Genomic DNA, 20,926 nt, shown 5'->3' on the forward strand with positions numbered 1-20,926 from the left:
AATATGCCTATTTTTTCATGAATTTAATTGCATTTACTAGATTTTTGTGAGAGAAATAGTTTTGTTTGGGTTTCTTGTTTATGCAAAAAAAGTAGGTAAGTGTTTTGACTAATACTTATCAAAAAGATAACTGTGTTAGAAAATAGAATAAATTAATTTATTTGACATCAGTAAGGACAAATATTAGTCAAAATTTGTCAGAATCCTCATTCATTTAAGAAACACTAGGACCTTTATGCTTTTGAAACTTTATATTGCTAAAGTGTTTAAAACCTGAACTTGTGAGCTTGACTAAAACAAAAGAATCTTAAGTATAAACTATAGGCAACTGACAATATGTGAAAAAATAGGTTACATATAGTACTAAATTTAGGAGCAAGATTATAAAGAACTACAGCAAAAGCTTCCAGTTTTCTCAGAGACTATCTGCCACTCTCTAGTGGCCAATTAATGAAACCACTAGAATATTCTTAAGTAAACTGTTCACGTTTTATAAAACTCTGCACCCAGACTCTGCCTTTGATGTGTGGTTCACTTGCCAATCATTTCTCACAGCATTGCTTTACAGCAAAAAGGGCCTTAGCTCAAATCTGCCAGAGTTTTCATGGTGTTAGAGGAGACTGTCATTTGGCTTGTCAAACTTCAAACACATGCAGTGAAAAAGTGAAAAAAGTAAAGAATAAAAAAATAGCTATTAACTTTCGATGATGTTAAAAGTAAGACAACCCTTTAACATCTGAAGGGAAATGTGTAGATTCTTTATTGACACAAATTTTGTGGACTGATGGCTGACTTGATCTTTATTTAAATCTCATCAACAGTTTGAAATAATACAATATGAGAAGCTAAATGTTCTTTTCAGCATCTCCAACTATTACCAAATGTCTCCATCAGGTGGCAGTGTTGAGCCAGAACAGAACACCTGACGTTTTTAAGCGCAAAGCAGTGGACTGAGAAGACTGCATACAGAACAGTCTTGTTATTTGGAGACTATGTAGATGCACGGAGCTCCCACAGCCACTAGGGGGGCCCCACGCTGCAATCTCAGCCACAACATACAGCACTCTTTATATTTTTCTTGCAAGGAGCCAGACCTTTCAGAAAGTCTTGAGTAATAGCTCTCCAGGCTTTCTGAAGGTCTTTCAAAGTTTTTCTTTGGATAATGTCTGATTTTTCACTCATTTTCAGTCCAACCAATTTACCTGACCATCAAATTGTTGTCCGTATATTCGTGGAGATCAGGACAGAGGTACAACAATGAGTGTCTGCATCATGCAAACTCTGCTTTCATCTAAAAAACAAAAAACAAACCTGCATCTTCCATGTATGCGTGCACATTATTTGCTACACGTCTTTCTTTCTTACCTATCAAATTATAATGAAATTAGGGGTTAAACTTAAAAAAAGAAAAGAAAACTAGTAACACCCAGACTCATTAATATTAATTTTATTTTGCAGTCTTTTAACGACATTAAACATTTTCATGTATTCAGCTGAGAATCGTGGAAATATTAACGTGAACATGGAGGCAAAATAGAATAGAAAACATATGCATAAATATATGTCTTTTTAAATTTTATTTCTATTTCCACTTGAATAAAAAATATATATTTTCTCTCCAAAACAAATGCAACTTCATAAAAAAACATTTCCAGATTTTGTGTGTACTCGTGTCTTAATTTGAAATCTTACCAGTGAAGACATGCTGATATTCCTGTATTTGAATTAAAGATATTTTTGACCCTAAATCCATAAATCCACGCAAAACCGAGCGGAAGTTTGGCTTTCCTGACAGGAAGTTGTCAGCAGTGTTATTGTTGCTAGTGGGGACTGTTGTGTTGTGAAAATGGCGACATCTCGTCGTTCCTCTCAGCAGCAGCAGCCGCCAAACTCCCTCCTGTCCTCCCCGCCCCGTTGCTCCTCTCACCCTGTCACCCCGTCCAGCTCTCTGCTAGCATCCATTGATGATGCCAGCTCCCTTCCCCACGGAGCCGCGATGGAGAACACCGGTGACGGTGAGGTAACACCAGCCTCTCCCACCACAACCTCCCCTGCTTTGGCCCTCACTACCAGTAGCAGCAGCAGCACCACCAGCAGCAGCAGCAGCAGCACCACCACTAGCAGCAGTGCTAGCTCCCCGACCACCACCGAAGGTAGCGGCACCAGTCCCGGTTCTACGCCCGACTCGAGCAGCGGGAACCCGGGAAGCAGCGGTGCAAACGGTTCTTTCAGGGAGTTGTTTGAAGCCTGCAGAAATGGTGATGTTTCCAGGGTGAAGAAACTCGTGGATGCGGTGAATGTGAGCGCCAAAGACATGGCTGGACGCAAATCGACACCCCTGCATTTTGCTGCAGGTAAAGACAACGAAAACCACTTTTTTCCCTTTTAATTGAATCAGGCTTCTTTACAGGCTGTCTAGCTGTAAGGTGCGTTTAAGGTGTGGGAGTGACCAGGAAGAAAGTAATATTAAAATCCACGAGTGAGAAGCAAGCACATGCTTTAGCAGTAGATTACTCATCAAGTTTTTAAGGAGCAAAGATCTGACATACACTTCTAAAGAAGAAACAAAACACTCAGCTAATGTCCGAAACATTAAAATTAAATATCTAATATTTAATTTTTAGTCAAAACCACTTTTCAGCCTCATTAAACCATAAAACCAGCTCATGATTCATTAATTTGCTGCGCTCCTTAAATTAACGATCAATTTAGTCTGTAAAATTGGATTGCATTCCAGTATAATGTAACCGTGTTCACCATAACTTACCGCGGAGTACGTTTTGCTTAATGTAGAGCTGCCTCCGACTCCTTGTACTTTCCTACAGAGAAAACAGAGAAACATCTTCCTGTGTTACTGCGTTGTTACACTACACCCAGTCACACCCAAAATGCCATTAATAATTGATTTCCAAAGGAGAAGCAAATTTTACGTGCCAAATGTGTGGAGAGAGGACACAAATTAAATAATGAGCGCATTAAATAACATCGTGGTTGAGTAATGGTGCGGTGTGTGTGTGTGTGTGTGGCATTTGTAGATAGAGGCATATGGTAATTTGCATTTTTAATATGTTAAATGTTTGCAAGCTGGCTTAAAAAGGGCATGTGACATTTAAATGGAAAACAGAAACAAATAATTGAAGAAACTAGAGTGATTTTATATCTAAAGACTCAGAAAGGTGCATGTACATTATTTACATGTTCCAGTAAAACAGAAAATATAAGGTTTAAGTGGTTGAGCAGATGTAATATAATCCACTGGTTGTCCAGCTGTGTTGGACGTTTGAATCTTCAAACTTACCTTTTGTGCAGTGCATGTGTGGAAATCATTTATATATGCATTGACATTAAAGTCTGCAGCAGGTAAACAGTCATCACTGTGACAGAACATCGACCTTAGTTTAGCTTCATTTAATGAACGCCTCTGTCACAATGGACTGTTCGTTTTTCCTTGAGGAAGAAGAGCATGAATGCTTTTTCTAAAAATGCTTTTGGCAGGCCAGAAACAAAAAAGAAAAACATGCACAGCTGTTTTACATCACAAGCCTTTCTAATCCTCAGTAGCCTGAGCCAAATTAACAGATTCTCTTGAGTTACAAAGTGAGTTTGAGACAAAACTGGAATGTAAATAGGAAAAAAAACATAATTAAATGACTTATTTATTGTAGATGAACATGAAAAATTTACGTGATTAAACAGTAAAACTAAGTCCAGACCTGCCAGACAAGGCTGTTGCAGTAACTTGTTTTTAGTGCTCTGGCTTCATAGTTGATCTTCTGCTTTTATTTTCAGCACTCGTCTCCCTTTCTGCCTCTCTTTTAGGTTTTGGGCGGAAAGATGTGGTGGACCATCTGCTTCAGACGGGTGCTAATGTGCATGCACGAGATGACGGAGGTCTCATCCCGCTGCACAACGCCTGCTCATTTGGTCACTCTGAGGTGAGGCTTCATACCATGTTAATGTACTCATCAGAAGACTTCTGTCATGTTTGCATTCAGGAGGGTTTACCTTGTAGTGACGTAAGTAGATGCTTCCTAGATGAGTTTTAAACACCACACTCTCTTCTTCACCTCACAAGAGAAGTGTAGAAGAGAGGACTGCCAGGGTGGAGTGGGTGGAGATGAGTGTCAGGGGTGATTTGTGACAGAACGATGGCAGCAAGAGTGAAAGGGAGGGTTTACAAGATGGTGGTGAGTGCTGCTATGATGTGTGGTTTGTAGATTGCAGCACTGAGGGAAAGACAGAAGCATTTCTTGAGGCAGAGATGAAGATGCTAAGATTTTACTGACCGAAATTGATCATACAGGATGTCAAGGCACTCTTTTGTACAACAAATTATGAAATGGATTTTAATTGAAAAATTATTGTACAAGTAGAACATCCATCTATCTTCTTCCGCTGGAGGCTATCCCAGCTGTCTTAGGTTAAGCGGCAGTGTACACCCTGGACGGGTCAGAGAGTCAAGTTCTGCTTGGTTCAGCAGTGCTCTCCCCTCGATGCTCTCCACAACCAGAAATCCACCTGGTTCTTCATCCATCTAAACTTCATAGATAGGTCAGCTGACATATAATAGGTAGGTATTGGTTAATTGGCTGAGTCACGCCCAAGTAAATACCGGACTAGATCATTACTGATGAGGAGGAGGGGGGGTGACACAACCCCCATATGTCTGAAAATAACACATGCATGAAATGCATAAGGAGGATGCTATAAATATACACACAGGTTAAAAAAAAAGGGGGGGGGGGGGGGTCTTTAATGGTAAAAGCACATTTGTTAACAGATCCTTATTTATGTCTCTAAAATGTAAAATATCTAAAATTTAGACTTAAATTGTAGACTTAAGATGAGATGTCTAAATCGTTACTTCTTTGGCTAAAATAATAAGATTAATTAAATAAACATTACTCATGTGAGAGTAATTTAACTGGTAAAAAAAGAAAAAAGGTGTAGTTCATAAAAACTCACTGATAGAAGAATCCTCATTCATACCTCTGGGGTGCAGACTCTTAAAACGGAATATCCAAGATGCTTCTCTTTTTTTCCGGATAAAATTTATATTGCCACCTCTTTTTTTCTGTTTCCTGTCTTGTATTTAAGCAATTTTTACAATGTTTTACTATGACCCTGATGAAGGCCACAAGCCGAAACGCGTAGGTCAATTATTAAAGTTGTTCAACTTCCCTCAAGTGTTGCTGGAGTTCCTGCTTTGTGAATTCTTTTATCCTCTCCATGCACCTTGGAAGCAAGTGAAGTTGTGCCAGAAAATTTTTTTTTGCTGCGATTTATCTTCATCCATCTAGCCATGCCTGACATTCATTCAAGTTTTTAATCCAACTTTAACTGGATTTATATCGAGTCACACACAAAGTTTTTTATATGTCGCCAAAGAAGAAGTTAAAACGAGCTCCTAATGAAGGTTCCAGCTATACAGATTACACTGAGCATATCTGGAAAATGACTCTCATTCCCCCATTCTTATTCTGCTCATGAGTGAGCATGCAGATGTTTTGGATTATCTCTGACAGATGTGCTAATCCTTTTTGTCTTCCTGGCTTTTTACTACAGTAATCAATCCAGCATTCACGGTTTCAAATGTTAGAGAGCTTTTTGGAGCTTTGTTGGAGAGCACAGAAAATTGGAGCAGTAATGCAAATGTATTATCACAGCAGCGGTTAACATTTTGATGACAGATACTTGGAAACTAAAATTGATCACTCACACACAGCTAAAACATTGAAAGTGGACAACTGCCTTGTTTTTTTAAAATCAATTTATCTGTGTCTGGATTATGGCGGGGCGATATGGCCCAAAATATTTATCATGATATATATTTGAAAATTTGCGATAATGATATAACTGACGGTATAACTGACGCAAGACAAAACTCCACAACTTTATTAGTGCAAAAAAACCAAACAAAAAACAAACCCCATCAATGTATTTTCACTTAAACAAGCAGCTGTTTTTTTTATGTGCATTAAAGCTAATTCCTTGCTGACAGTTTAACCAAAAGGCATTTCCAGTGGAAATTGGCCGACATGTCCTCAGCATAACCATGTATAATATTCACAAAACTTAAAAAGAGGTTATACACACACAATGCGGTAATATTATGTTGAAGCACAGTACGTATCACTCCGCGAGGCTCCTGCCTACAATAGCCATAATTCTCCGACAATCCATCAAGCGGTGCAGCTTTGTACTAAAACATTTTTTGACAGATTTTCGAGCGCCGTGTACGACATAAACTCGGTTCGAGGTCAGCACAACCAGAATTCATACATAAGGCACACGGGATTATAAGGGGCACTGTCGATTTTTCAGAAAATCAAAGGAATGATTTTAAGTGTGCCGTATTTTCCGAAAAACAGTAATAACGACGGCCCGCTAGCATGCGCTACCAGAAATTGTGCTTTGTTGTGTATCTGACAGATAAAAGCCAAAACCAGTTCCACAGCACTGAAGTTGGAGCATTTTTACAAATCAATTCTGGTTCATTTGTTTCATTCAACAATCCGCTTTCGCCCTCCTCATTCTCTGTCGCCGCCATGCTTTTTCCGCCATGTGCGTATGAAAACAAAGGCACTGCGCATGCGCGTTTTGCCCATATTCTACTGGTATTACCGTGAACGGTATGATTATGGCTCAGCCCTAGTCTGGATCATGATGGCAGTCCAGACTTTCCTCTCTCAGCTGGGAAAGGGAGAGAGTGGACGCTGAGGTGTTCCCAAGTTGCCTCACGGGAATTGTCTCTTCACTGTGTCCTGCTTCTGTCCTGGGGTCTCCTCCCAGTTGGACATGGCCAAAACACCCCACCTAGGAGGTATCCCAGGTAGTATGCCTGAACAACCTTGACTAGTTGTTTTCAGTGTGAAAGAGTCATAGCTCCAGAATGACTAAGCTCCGACTAAGCAACTTTCTGTAAGGGAGAGCCTAGACACCCTTGGGAAGCTGATTTCCATGGCTTGTATCTGCAGTCTTATTCTTTCGGTCATATCCACTGCTTGTAACCATAGGTGAGGATAGGGACGTGAATTAACTAGTAAATCAGCAGTTCCACTTCCACGCTCACCTCTCTCATTACCACAGCTGACCGTTACAGCATCTGAATGACCTCAGAGTTCACTCTGTCAGTCTCCCACTCCCTTCTTGCTTTGCTTGCCTTTGGATTGAGTGGTGGTCAGAGGTGGAGGCCTTGGCATTCCTATCTTTTATTGTTTTTTTAAAGTGTAGCAATTATAAAAAAAGATTGATGTAGCCTCTGTGACATCACCTACTGATTTATGAAATCTTTCGAAACGTAATTATCTGGCTGTTTAAAAAATCAGAGAGAGAGAGGGTTAATGATAGCTGCGGCTAGATTGCAGATTAGCAACATGCAAACATGCTTACTTCTGCTAAAAAATGTGGATATGTAGAACTAGAATCTGAGCGATTACTTTAGGCCATTAGAGGAGCTGCAGTCTTGGACCATCTATTTGTCTTCATTGTTCAGCATTCTGGGTGAGGTTTTCCAGGCATGTCCCCGGGGCAGACCCAGGACAGGCTGGAGAGATTATATCTCTCGGCTGGCCTGGGAACGCCTTGGTATTCCCCCGGATAAGCTGGAGGAGGTGGCTGGGGAGAGGGAGGTCTGGGCCTCTTTGCTTAGGCTGCTGCCCCCGCGACCCGGCCTCGGATAAAACGGATGAAGATGGATGGATGGATGTTCAGCATTCTGCTTTGCACTGCTTGTCAGCAGTGCAAAGGTAAAGTGTTCTGTGGCCATTATGCTCGTACGACAAAAGTGTGAACACATTCTCTCAATCTCTTTCAGTCCCACCTCTGTTGACACATCACATCCACTGCTGCAAGCCGCGCTTTGGTGACGTTTCGGTCAGTCGTGCGCTCCTCGATTTTTGTAACCTTGCGTGTTTTGCTGTTGCTGCAAAAGTGCTGTACAGCCAGATTAGGTGTGGTTGTGCGATGTTGTCACCAATACAACATTAATTTTAAGAGTATGTTGTTAGATTTTCACATTTGTTTTGCAGGAAAAAAACAACTCAAACTTCAAAGCAAAGCAGTTTGTAGTTTGACTTTTTATTTTCAAACTGTTGCTCTGTCTGTGTCACACATGCAATTATTACATGTTATAAAGTTAAAAAAAAAAAAGAACGATCTGAACACCCATATGCCACAACCTTTTTATCGTAGGTGGTGTCCTTGCTGCTGTGTCAGGGGGCTGACCCAAACGCTCGAGACAACTGGAACTACACTCCGCTGCACGAAGCCGCCATCAAGGGCAAGATAGACGTCTGCATAGGTGAGCACACAAAACACACATGGTAAAAATGCCAGGCCATGACCTGTACAAAGGGGTTTGCATTAATGACTCTCACTCAAAAAGTATGCATTGCACAGCAACCATCAGTACATTCAAAAATGTGTTTAGTGGCATTTGAAGGTCTCGGTATTGCTATTTTTCTTGTGTCTGTTGGCCCAGTAAGATTGAATTAACCGGTCGTGTGAACAGAAGCAAAACAGAAAACAGTCAGTGCTCGAACTGGTTGCCATAATAGTATTCTAGTTTGCTGCATTGCTCCTTTGGGTGCAGTAAAAGCCAATGTTTATTTTTTACAGTCATTTAAATATATTTTCTCATCTTCGTTGATAATGCTTTGGGAAATTTTTTTTCCTAAAAATTAAAGTTTGAATTGAAGAGGTGTGTTTGTGCAGCAGCTCACAAGCTGGAGTTTGAAATGTGTAATCATTATATAGACATTATATTAGAAACTTTAACGACCCCAGCCCATGCTCTATACTGCTATGCTTTTATTTCCCAGTTAGCTTAAAGCAGCAACTAATCTGTAAACTGTGTTACTGCCTATTGTTAGTCCCCCACCCACCCCACCCCACACAGGGGACAAAAGGAGCATTGATTTTTTTTCGTCTTACTTGTGAGTTCACATTCCTGTTGAGATGGTGCAAAGCGATACTAAAGTGTTTGATCCCTTCAGTCCACAACGACCTCTGTTTGGCCGTCTCTGTCATCACGACTCGTTGTCTGCCTGTCAGCAGCAGAAAGGAAAGTACCTTTCAAGACGGTCTATACCGGGCTGACCGATAACAGCGACTTGCTGAGCAAAAATAGAGTCTGAGTAGGCTGCGCGATGGTTTTGAAGAAAACAACATTGCATTTATTTATTGATTCATTGATTTTTAGTTCCCTGCCCTTTTGTTGTGGGTAGGCAGAGTCTTAACTATGGTGAAACTTGCAGGTTCTAGCCTCACGGGTGCTTGTAATCATTTATTATGGATGCTCTCGCAGCATATCTGCACCGGGAGATTTGTGTGATTTAACCAGCTGTGTGTAGAGATTACATGTAACCAAGTGTCACAGACAGTCTTAAACAAAAATAAAAAAGCCAACTTGTATCCTGGGGTAACGTTTGTCTCACACGCATCTCAGATGAAATTGAGTTGCAGCCATTCCATGAGACAGGTGAGCGATGGATTCCAAAAAGGCTTTCTGGGTGGATTTACAAATGAAGATTCAATTCCACAGAAAAATAGACGAGCTGTGTTACTGATCCCCGAGTATAATCAGAGGTAAACACGATTGGCCACAAACATGAAAACAATCTGAGCTGTAATCTTTATGATGTTTGTGGAAAAGTATTGCTCAGGATGAGGACTAAGAACAAATGACTGCATGAACACTCAGTGACACCTCGCCTGGAGTGCTGAGAGCAACAAGGAGGAAAAGTTGTGCCAGTCTTTTTTCTTTTTTTCATAGTTTCTGCAGGATGCCAGGGCTCTGAGAGACTGCATAGCAGCAATGGGCTTTGTGGTGCTGTGATGATCCCTGAGAACCAACTTCACTCTGCTCTCAGAGGTTTTATCGATTTATCAATAATTATGAATGAGACTGAAATTGAGGTAAAAAGGGTTAAATCTGCTGTTGACTTTCTCTTCACTCAGTCATGTTTAGTGTTGGTTTTCAGTCTAAGCAGTACTTGATTTTAAAACTTTCTGAAAAACTTTAGAAATGAGATGAATTCAGAAATTTCAAGCTGAATCATACCAGGAAATAAAGACTTCACATTTCCAGGTTCAGTTTGGCATCCTGCAGTCGGACTTTTAATGAATTTATGAACGACACACTTTGTGTTTTATTGTTTAATTATATTGACATGACATTTTAAGCACAGCATCAGTTGCAAGTGAAATTCTCTGTGGTAGCTCTTTATAGCAGCTGGCTTTGTTTTACAATGGCTCATTTAAGGTCTTTACAGAGCCGCACTGATGTATTGGCTAATATTTGCTATTTGTTGATGAATTGATATGTGCATTTATAACAGCCAAAAGATTCTTTGTCGGTGTTGCATCTTTGTAACAGCTGGTTTAGGGTTTCTGTAACAGCCAGTTTTGAGTGTCCACAGCACCCGGTTTAGGGTTCCCCAACATCCGTTTCGCTTTAGGGTCTGTACAACAGTTTGTTTAGACTGTTTGATTTAAGGTCCTAAAACAGCTGACAGTACCAGCTGTGTGACCCTCTCTTTTTCAGTGACTGTCTTATAACCTTGACCTCCTCCCACGTTGCTTTCTAGAGATGTGTTTAAGTGCCCGTCTTTACTACACAATTTTTTGTTTGTCCCCGTACTGTACTTAATCAAATTTGACGTTGTTTGCATTCGATCAAATATCGCAGTGAGAGTAGCCGGGGTCTGCAACCTTTAAGACCCAAAGAGCCATTTGGACCCGGTTTCCATGCAAAAGAAAACACTGGGAGCCGCAAATAGTTTTTGACATCTAAAATAAAGATAACACTGTATATATTGTTTTTTACCTTTATGCTTTGTGTGAACAACTAAGGTGTGTTGCTTATGAAATCCATGAAGTGCTACAGAGAAAATTACATTTTATTTATGTAATTAGCACATTTTGAACTCTTAAAGAAATATAACAAAAGGAAAGACACCCAGCTGAACCAAAATGATCCAGCAAACATAAACTGTTGTGAGCCGCCACCCTTATGTCGCCTTTGGGCTTTTGGAGCCTTGACATGACTTTTAAAAAATAATTCGAAAAAAAGCACTATGCTGCTGAAAAATGAAAAATAGATATTTGCAAACTTCTGCCTAAATATGTATTTTACCTGGTTAATGTGTGTGGGGGGGCGTGGTCTGCAGCGCCGCTGCAGGGGAGGAGGACGCACCTGAGCGGCACCCGCAATCACGCCTCGCCGCCTTAACGTCTGTGCCGTCTATGCTGTTGTTGGTATGTGTTGGCTGTGAGCTGAAAAGCTACAGCCGGCTGTATGCGTCAGCAACCGTGTGTGAAAAGTGGTCAATAAAGAGATGCTGAAAAGCGTGTTCACGCAAACATCGTCGGGTCTGCCGTGATATGTTTACAATGGGACTTCTGCTCCTGAACCTCTGCGCACAGCGTCTGCAAATTGGGGCTGTAAAAGTCACTTTCATCTTTACGCAGGACTGTAAGCTGTCGTCTGTGAGGCGTGAGCGGTGTTTGTTTTTAACAAAGTTCACGGTGGAGAACAGCTGCCGACATAATGTGGATCCGAAGATCCATAACTGGCCTACCTGGGGTTGAAAGTCTCGATAAATGCACGGCATTTCGCCCGGTACACCGGCTTCCGCAAGTGTGACGCTTATTTTGAGCGATGAAAAAATAATAAAATATAATTTTATTTTTATATTTCAAAATTACAATAATCTTCCAATTTAGAATTACAAGTTAAAAAAAAGAACTAACATAAATAAAATACACTGCAGCTAAATACTTCTAATTTATTTTCCCAAACTGCGTGGAGCCGCACTATAAGGACTAAAGAGCCGCAGGTTGCCGACTCCTGCTGTAGTAGATGGAGCTAAACAGAGAATATTTTGTAATATGCTATTCAAGCAAAATGCAAATATGTTTTTTTTTTAAGCAATATGTTGTTTGAATTTGATTGAACATGCCATTTGCTCATTTGCAACAGCAACTGAAACTTGCAGCCTAATATGAAAAGTTTGGCACACTTGCTATACCAATAATCACTTCTCAGATTTTATTCTTCAGGGTGAAATGATAGATTTATAAAGTTTGTACAGTCAGAGTTTTCTGACTCTGACATAGTGTATATATACAAGAAAACCTCATGAAGCAAGTAAGCAAGCTTTTAAGACAGCAGTTGGAAAATGTTTACAGGCTAAATCTGTTTAGATCAGGCTTAATGCTATGCAGACTTTTTGGGGATTATTTCAAGGACACAAGCAGCCTTAGTTGTTTGTGTCCTTATACACTGTTATACAGTGCACCGAAAGGCGCTTTAGTAAATATTAGTGCCTTCATTTTGAGAAAACACGGCCTAATAATTGTTTTGAACCAAGAACCTGATAAATATGTTGTTTGCTGCCAGTTCAGAAGGCAAATATTTCCAGGTCACATAATCAAGTGGTGAGGTAATTTAAAAATCTGGCTGCCATCCTCAAAAGCATTTCTTTCTCTTGCCTTTGGCACAAAGGAAAAATGCAATCCGCATTTCCACTCACCATTCTTCTCCTGGATGTGTGTGTCCCTGACTGCACAATTTGCAAAGCTGAATAGATTTTCTGCAAGATTTCATAGTAAGAATTCAAATTAAAATACAGATGATCTGATGTCTGTTAATTTTAAATATATTTTTAAACAGTGCTTTCATAGATCTAATAAAGCTGCAAAGGTAATTTAGATTAAATTTTGTTATCAAAGCGACATAACCTTTGCTTCAAGCGCTTTTTACTCCATGTCTTTGAATAAAAACAATTATGCTCATTTCTAGCTCCACATTCTTGTTCCAAGACTCTAATCAAGTATGTTTTGAACAAGTCACAATTTTGAAATGACCTCTGTGTTCTGTACTTATCAAAGGTCTTCTTCCCCAAAAGTTCTCATTCGTTGCCCCTTGCCTGGCTTCCATAAACAGAACCCAGGGCTTTTATACTTTGGCACTGCATGAGATTACCGTATGAGGAAATATGTCCTGATCTGATGTCAGTTTTGGCACAGGACTTGAAAATATATTGTAAATCAAGAGAGATGCCTGAAGCCTGAGCTTTTAATTTACAGGGATTAGTTTTATATAAGCTTACCAAATGATTATGCACAGAGGTTCCTTTTTGAACTGTTACAAGTCAAGACCAGAACATGTTTTTGGATAAACCCACCAGCCCACCACATGCAGTAAAACTGCATCTATATTGTCAGATGTGGACCAGAAAAGGGACAGAGAAGATTTGGTTTGCAGCCCAAACTGCAAAGTTACAACCAAACCGAGGCATGTAAACAAAAATCACATGGTCTTGCTTTCTTGCTTGTTGGACAGCGTTTTAGTAGCCTGTCATCCTGCCAGGCTAAAGATTTAGCAGCTCTGATTTGACTGTAAATTCAGCTCAGCGTGATGGACGCTGTAAGTAAGAAGTAAGAAATTAATCTCTCATTACTCGACTTGCATATTTTCAGGTTCAAGGTTAAGAGAAAATCACATTGACATGAGGATATTTCAGATCCTGAGGCAGCCATGCTGAAGACGATAGCTTCCAGTGATTCCAATGACAGTTCCGTATGTGGATTATTTTTATTCTTTCCACTACTTCTTTGTTCGCGAGGGGACGCCACGGCGGATGGAGCCGCATGTTTGATTTGGCACAGGTTTTTCTTACGCCTCATGCCCTTCCTGACGGAAATCTCCCAGGGATTTGTGTCTCTTCCCGGTCTCGAAATGGGACTTGTTCATGTGTTAGCTGAATGTGTTAACCACAACACCATGAGTATAAACCACTACAGGGCCATCCACCTCTGGGTGCTGCATTAATGAACCACAATGATCTATTTGATAAAAACAATGTGATTGTATCCATGCATGCATGGAGTTGTGAGGATCCTTATCCATGCATTTTATTTTATGGAATCCATGGAGCCTGATGGGTGGAGACAGCTTTTCTGGTTAAAATGTCTCTTAACCATCCAGCTAAGGCTGATGTCAATTTATTTTTCTATTATTTGAAGGTAATAGAAAATCATTTAGTTTAGGAAATGTCAAAAAAGCGAACGTTGCCGTCACAATTCCACTGAAGTGGCATCTTTAAAGAGACTGTTTTTTACTTTTATCTATTTGAACAATTCTTGTTTTTGAGAAAATAATTGGTATTTTTGTCTAGATAAATGACTTAGAAATTGCAGTTTATTTTTTTTTTTTCTCCTCCCTCTTAATTAATATTTTCAGAACAACAGTCCTCACGTAATTTGGTGCTCCATGCATTTATTCAGATCATATTGTTCAACTTCCCAGTTATCACTGTGTGGCCCGCCGTGACGGAGCAGAAGAAAGACCTCCTTATCTTTACTGTATGATGTGCATTTTGAGCAGATAAAAGCAAAAGATTTTCTTAAAGAAAGGCTTTCACTGTGAAGTGTTTCCAAGAGAACTCTGTGCAACAAAAGGCTGCTGGATTATAGCAAAACTCTGAATCATTAGATTAACTAATATTGACACCAAAATCATTAAACAGGACTGCTTCTTGGCTTTGGGTTAATCATGCATCGTATTTCTTGTTCGTCATCCGACTCCTTGGACCCAAAGGTTTTCAAACAGCTGAATTGGTTTGACCTTTCTGTTTTTGACTCAAGCTGTTTTGAACCTGCAAACAGCTTTGTAGGGGGCGAGACCTTTAGGGAGGGATGAAGGTGCCACACTTGAAGGGAACGGAGTACACTGGATTTATAGCACAAAATGACAAGAGAATGATTGCAAAATGGCATTACCCTATTATCGTCTTGGAAGCTAAATAGCAAGTGTTTTAAGTAGAACCTCCCACTTGCATTACTTACATTTACACATCTTAAAACCACTTTAGTTGAGACGGGCTGAGAAGGAGATATCTCTGTGCTCATTTTTTGTAAAAGTTGTTTGCTGAATGGTCACAGGTATCGGAGGCATTCGTAACTGTTGCAAATGTAACATTGTCCTGACAACTAATCTAGCATTTAAAAAAAGGATTTGGGTCGTTCAGAGTGGGCTTTTGCAGGTGTTACAGCACAACTACGTCCTCTGGAGACTGAACTCAAAATTAGATGCTGACAGTTGTGAATGAATTACAAGCAGCACAGACCGTATTGCAAGATGCATGAGCATTTCAGGCTGTGAATGTGAGATTGCGTTGCTGTATGGTTGTGCATCAGACTGTCGTTTCTCTCTCTGGCAGAGTATGGGCACATCTTTATACTCTCACTGTTGGATTGGGATTGACGCAGAGTTAAATCATGTTTTTGTTGAGGGGTGAGTGGGTGAATAAGGTCTGCGTCAGTGCCGGGGCCGAAAGAGAGAGAGAGCACGTGCACGTATGTACCAAGATGCCTGCTTCTCTCCTCTTCTTCTGTGTCGGCTGTAAGCTGGGTGGTTTCAAGTGTACACAAGTGTACAAAGGGCATGTGCGCTGGGAACTGCTCAACACTCACAATAGTGGGAAGTGTTGTGGAAAGGAAGTCAGTAAGAGTATTGACATTAGCACCCTCAAAATGGCTCATTTAAAAAGCGCAAGCAGTTTGTTATTCAGCTCATACCTGTTCGGTAGTCTCATGCCTCTAGCCTCACCTTGCTTTGTTCCTTTCCTTTCCTTTCCCCACATTTCCAGCTCTCTTGTTTTGTTTTGCTCTTCCTCCCCTCTTTTCGTCCTCTACCTCTCCCATCCACTCCAACTCTAAGCCCCCCCCCATCCCATGGTTCCCTCTCCTCGTCTCTCATGTCCCCTCCTCTCTTCGCCTCTCCTCTCTCATCTTGTTCTCCGCTGCATCGCTCAGTCAGTTGGAGAGGCAAGAGTCTCTCCACTCGCACTGCCTGCCCGCCTCGTCGCTGTTGCTGCTGCTGCCTCAATTAGCCGTAGCCTCTCTTCTCTTCCCTTTCATTTCATTTTTTAAACTTATATTCTCAGCTTAATCACAGCCTTCCCTTCCTCATTCTTGGAAGTGTGATGTGTTTTGCGGCCGGTCACGTAGCTGTTAAGTCCGCTGTTTCTCTCTGGCGGTGTGTTGTAGTGTAGCTTTTGCTTGCTTTTGTTGTGGCATGTCTGTTTACATCAGCAGCATGGGTCGCAGGGCAGGGGCAGCCAGGGGCAGCCGAGGGAGCAGCACTAGCAACAGAGGAGGAGCAGCTGGAGAAGGAGGAGAGAAATGTGAAACGGGACTGGCAGGAGCACTGCCAGGAGACACAACCGCGGGAGGTGGAACGGGAGGGATAGCTGAGGATCAAGTGGTAGAGAAAGGAGGAGGTCCAGGACGAGCAGTGTATGGAGAAGGATGTGGTTCAACAGTAGCAGCGGGAGGAGCAGGAGGTGGACTGGGAGGAAGTGTGTGTCGGGGAGTTTGTGTGTCAGTCCAGGAGCTTAGCTACTGTCTCTGTCTGCCCTGTTGTTGTACAGTGTTACTGCAGCATGGAGCCGACCCCAACATCCGCAACACGGACGGCAAGTCCGCCCTGGACCTGGCTGAACCCTCCGCCAAGGCCGTGCTCACAGGTCAGTTTCCTGTCTGTCCTTTAAACGCTGCGTACACTCAGAACAGCAAATATGTGTTTCTTTCTGTCACGGTGTGTGTTCTTGTGCAGGCTGCTTGTGTGTACTGCTCATAGTTTCTTGTGTACCTTCCCAGCGCTCTTCTACTCCTGTCTTCACGCTAAGTGTGCCCACAACTTTCATTTCCTCTCTCTCCCAAGGTTTCAGGCAGCATCACCTTTTTTCTGCCTTATCTGTCACGCTCTCATTTTACAAGGCTGCGCTGCTCTTGTGTTCAGTGTGGACTGCACACCCATTGGTTACTACATCCCATTTTCTTTGTTTTGCTTCTCTCCAAGGCTGGAGTTTGTGGTTAGCGAGGTCGTGTCTCTGCTGTCTTTTTTGTTCTCTCTTTTTTATTTTCTCCGTTGAGTCTTTTTGGCTGAAGCTGCACTCATCGATCAGTCACTCAATAAACCATTGTTGAATTGTGTTGAATTTTTTTTTTTGCTCGCTTGCCTTTCTCTCTGTAGTCCTTTATTTTTCCTTCTTTCCTTGCCTTTATTCACAGAATTATATCATGAACAGCAGCAAATTGATAAGAACTTTGCACTGCAGGTCCACATGTATTAGCCGCTGCAACACCCTAATCATCATTTCCTACACGGCTTGATGTGAGATTTAGATTTTTAGACTGAAATCACAAGAAACTAATAGCTAACATTCAAATCGTTTTGACTTTTCCCTTTTTTATGTATTAAATCATTTCCTTACGGTAAGGCAGTAGAAACAGGTTTTGACGTCCTCCAAGCAAAAGAAGGGGGGAAAAAAGCTTGCAGCGCATTAGTGACCAAAAAAAACTTTGCTGTGAAACTCAAGCTAATTATTGGTTCTTTCATTGTTATAAGCTCATAAAAGCAGCAGGACTCATTACACCTATTCAGTGGTAGAGGAACCACTGGGACATAGTTACAGCTTTTTAATGAGGAGCTTTTGAAAAATATATATTTTTAATAAATAGTTAAAACCCCCTTTTTATTATTTTATCTCAATTTTTTTCTTTTTCTTTTTTTTTTTTTTACATCTTTCCTTTCATTATCATCACTTGTTGGCATTGCATATGTGTTATTTTGACGATCAGAGCGCTTGTTTCACAGCGATCACTCAGATCGCAAAGGTTGAAAGACTGTGGGTTCGTATGGATCCGAATGTTTTGGTTCGCTGTAGTCTTAAGTAAGTAGACTTTTATATTCTCTTACTTTCGCTCTCTCTGGGTATTGATGTTGACTCTAAATCAGCACCCGCTTCTGTGTTTACGCTGAATTTCATCACCGTGCTGGTCCTCGCTGGTAAATGAGATGAACCTGGAGATACTACAGCGAGGAGCAGTGCGGTGTCAAAACAAGGCGCTCCACAGTATATTTGATAGAAAATGTTTACCGAACATTGCAGACTTAATTAAGTGTGCTTATACTTTATGTAATGACTCGAGGAGGCTAATAATGTAAACAACTAACCGACTGAGACCTGCTTCCAAATTGGGAGTATAGTAGTGCAGCTTACACTGCGCACTCGCACAGAAGCTCACAGGAAAAGGTTTTTTGTTTTTTTTTAAATGTTCTTCTCTGTGAACTCCTTTAATTAGAATAACAAGGATGTGAGTTGCTTAGAACAAGGGATGTCAAGCAAAGATCTTGCATGTGGTATTTACAAGCAACATGAATGTCGTTATTGTGTGGTTATACATGCTGATTTGGCCCGTTCGCCAGCACAGTCAGCACAGTCAGCAGTTGCAGCAGTGGCTGTGACACGGGGCTCATGAAGGTAATTAAGGCATTTAAGCTACTTCTGCCCAAAGTCATAACTCAGTCAAGTCTGAACACATTTTAATTTAATTTAATTTTTTTAGGCTCAAGTGTGATTTACGCTTCCATGTGATAACTGGAAGAACTGCAAACAGAAACTGCTCAAAGTTAATTTGCCAGAGTTATCGCGATGCTTGAGGTTTAATCGACACCAATTGCCCATCATCAAATTCCTTTTTTATCGCATACACTGATTCAACTTACTGTTTGAGGACACTCGGTCTGCATCCAATGTGTCGATGGAACAGGACAGTATTCCACCAAAATCAGAACATCTGTGCAAGGCAAAAACTGGAGCACGAACAAAAAACGCTGCACGCCTCCTGACAGAGCAACACCTGGAGCTGACAAAAAACTCAATGGAGAGCCACCTGAAATAGACGCAGAACAGTAATACCCATGATTTATTTTTAACTTACTTTCTCATTTGACTCAGTGAACTTATAATCATGTTTTAGGAAATGAGTTTGAGATGATTTAAGCTTTGTGGCATGATGCGTTATCTGGCTGGAAGCAGCCATCAGGACATGGGTACACTTCACAGCAATACTCAATTAGGCTGTGGCATATTGAATAATGATTAGTTGGTACTAAGGGGCCTTAAGTGTGCCAAGAAACTACCACAGCATTGCACCAACACCAGCATACTAAACCTCCAAGCAGGAAGGATCCATGCTGTTGTTTATAGCAAATTCTGACCCTATCGTCCAAAAGGGGCAGCCGAAACTAAGCCTCAACAGACCATGCAACTTTTCTTTTTCCAATCTTTTTTTAGCTTAAAGCTGAAAGCAGTCTGGCCATTCAGCTCTGGTATCAAAAAGATATTTTCAACTAGACAAATGCCACCCATTAGATATTTTTTCTTTTTTGGACCATTCTCTGTAAACCATGGGGATGGTTGTGTGGGAAAATCCCAGTAGATCAGTAGACTCAGAGAAATACTCATACCAGCCAATGTGGCACCAACAACCATGTCATGTTCTGCTCCAGTCGGATGCTTGGTTGAAAGTGAAGCAGGTCGTCTTGACCATGTCTACATGGCTAAATACATGAAGTTCCTGCCATGATTGTCTGATTAGATATTTGTGTGACATGACATATCGGAAGGTAAAACTCCAATTAGGAAGTTGCTAAACAGATACAGATCTAGCATAGAGCTGAAAACATAAATGATGATGGACTGCTTGTGACTCTTTTCAGGAGAGGCAGATGTGTGTTGTGACATTTCTGTGAAAAAGTCAATAGTAAAGTATTTACAAGGACAGCTAAACCTGTCAGTTTGAAAATGTGTCATTTTCAAAAATAATCTGCTGACGCATTCAGGCGAAAAAATATAGCTACCGGTGAAAATAGTTGATCACCGGCAGTCTGAGTCTCCACGCCACTGCGAGTTCCCTTCATCCTGCGGTGGTTTTGTTTGTGGCTCGGCTCAAACAAATCACCACATCTTGTTTGTACCGTGAATTATGTTTTTAATAGTAGACACTAATTACCCACGCTATCATCCCGTTACATTGTCTCTGCACGTCACGCCATTCTGGAAGGATTGCGCTGTTGTAATTACTGTAGGAAGTGATGCGTTTAATGGGATGCACTGACTGACAGTTTTAGTATTGAATATATGGTCTGGGTTTGGTAAAGGCTGCAGGAAAAAAATGAGCAGGGAGCGTTATTGTGAACGTATGTACTTGTGTTTTTTATTTGTAGCCTGTGCCGTGCTCTACGTGACGGTATGGACCTTTTTCCCTCGTCCTATGTATTGTGTGTCTTAGATTTAAAGGTTCTGCTCTATTCCACTTCTCTGCCGCAGGCCAGCACAGCTTTCAGTCTGCAGTGATGGAAGTTTATATTGACCCATAAATTAGCTATACTGCTCTGCCACATCCAATAGGGTGCTCTTAGGAAAGTCTGTCCCCTGTTAGCTGGGGATGTGAAACGGAAAGGCAAAAAAATTCTGTTGATATATTTATTTTAATGTGGGTTCAAACCCCTCACACTGTGTTGTAATTTTAAAAAGCAACTCTGTCAGATGACATCTGCGAATTAGTTTTGGGGTTTTTTTTGTTTATCTTTTGTGAAGTTCATCTCGCAGTTTGGTTTCCTGATCAGGATGAACATCACAACAAGACAGACCCGTGTGGACTGCCAGCTTTTTGTTCTGTTAATTTACTCAGGCGCTCCCCAGATGCTCTTTTTACACACACACAGCCAGGGAAATCTGCAGATTGCTGTTTCAGTCTGTTGCAAGCATCAGACACAACTACTCACATCACACTAGGGGGTAGACTCACATGGACAGCTTCACTTCCTACGTTTCTGACAAGTATTTGATGAATAAAGCCCTGGTGTTGTGCTTCTTGTTGGTTGCAGAAGTTCAGTTGTGTTAGACTCTTGTGCTCGACCACATGACATGTTTCATCTGTTAAAGCATGCTCTGATTGGTATGCACAGCCTGTCAGAATCTGCTTTAACAGTATCAGTTGCACAGAAATAAGGAATTAGTTCTGATAGAAATGTAAATTCTTCAAAGGAAAGAAAAAAGCTGGAGGT

General features: G+C 41.0%; 1 protein-coding gene across 2 annotated transcripts in view; it reads left to right on the forward strand.

The window, feature by feature from the left end:
• The first annotated feature begins 1,588 nt into the window (after positions 1-1,588).
• LOC308391928 (poly [ADP-ribose] polymerase tankyrase-1-like) overlaps positions 1,589-20,926 on the forward strand; it is a 112,324-nt gene continuing 92,986 nt past the window's right edge. Inside the window, exons 1-4 of one of the 2 annotated variants that reach the window (XM_080874728.1) lie at positions 1,590-2,354; positions 3,820-3,935; positions 8,194-8,302; positions 16,440-16,535. In XM_080874728.1, the coding sequence (XP_080730854.1) occupies positions 1,847-2,354; positions 3,820-3,935; positions 8,194-8,302; positions 16,440-16,535 (829 nt within the window). In that variant the 5' untranslated portion in view covers positions 1,590-1,846. Of the gene's footprint in view, positions 2,355-3,819; positions 3,936-8,193; positions 8,303-16,439; positions 16,536-20,926 lie in introns of both variants that reach the window. The other variant, XM_080874729.1, reaches the window with a different exon arrangement.

This window comes from Rhamphochromis sp. 'chilingali' (assembly GCF_963969265.1).
Source record: "Rhamphochromis sp. 'chilingali' genome assembly, chromosome: 2".
NCBI lineage: Eukaryota > Metazoa > Chordata > Actinopteri > Cichliformes > Cichlidae > Rhamphochromis > Rhamphochromis sp. 'chilingali'.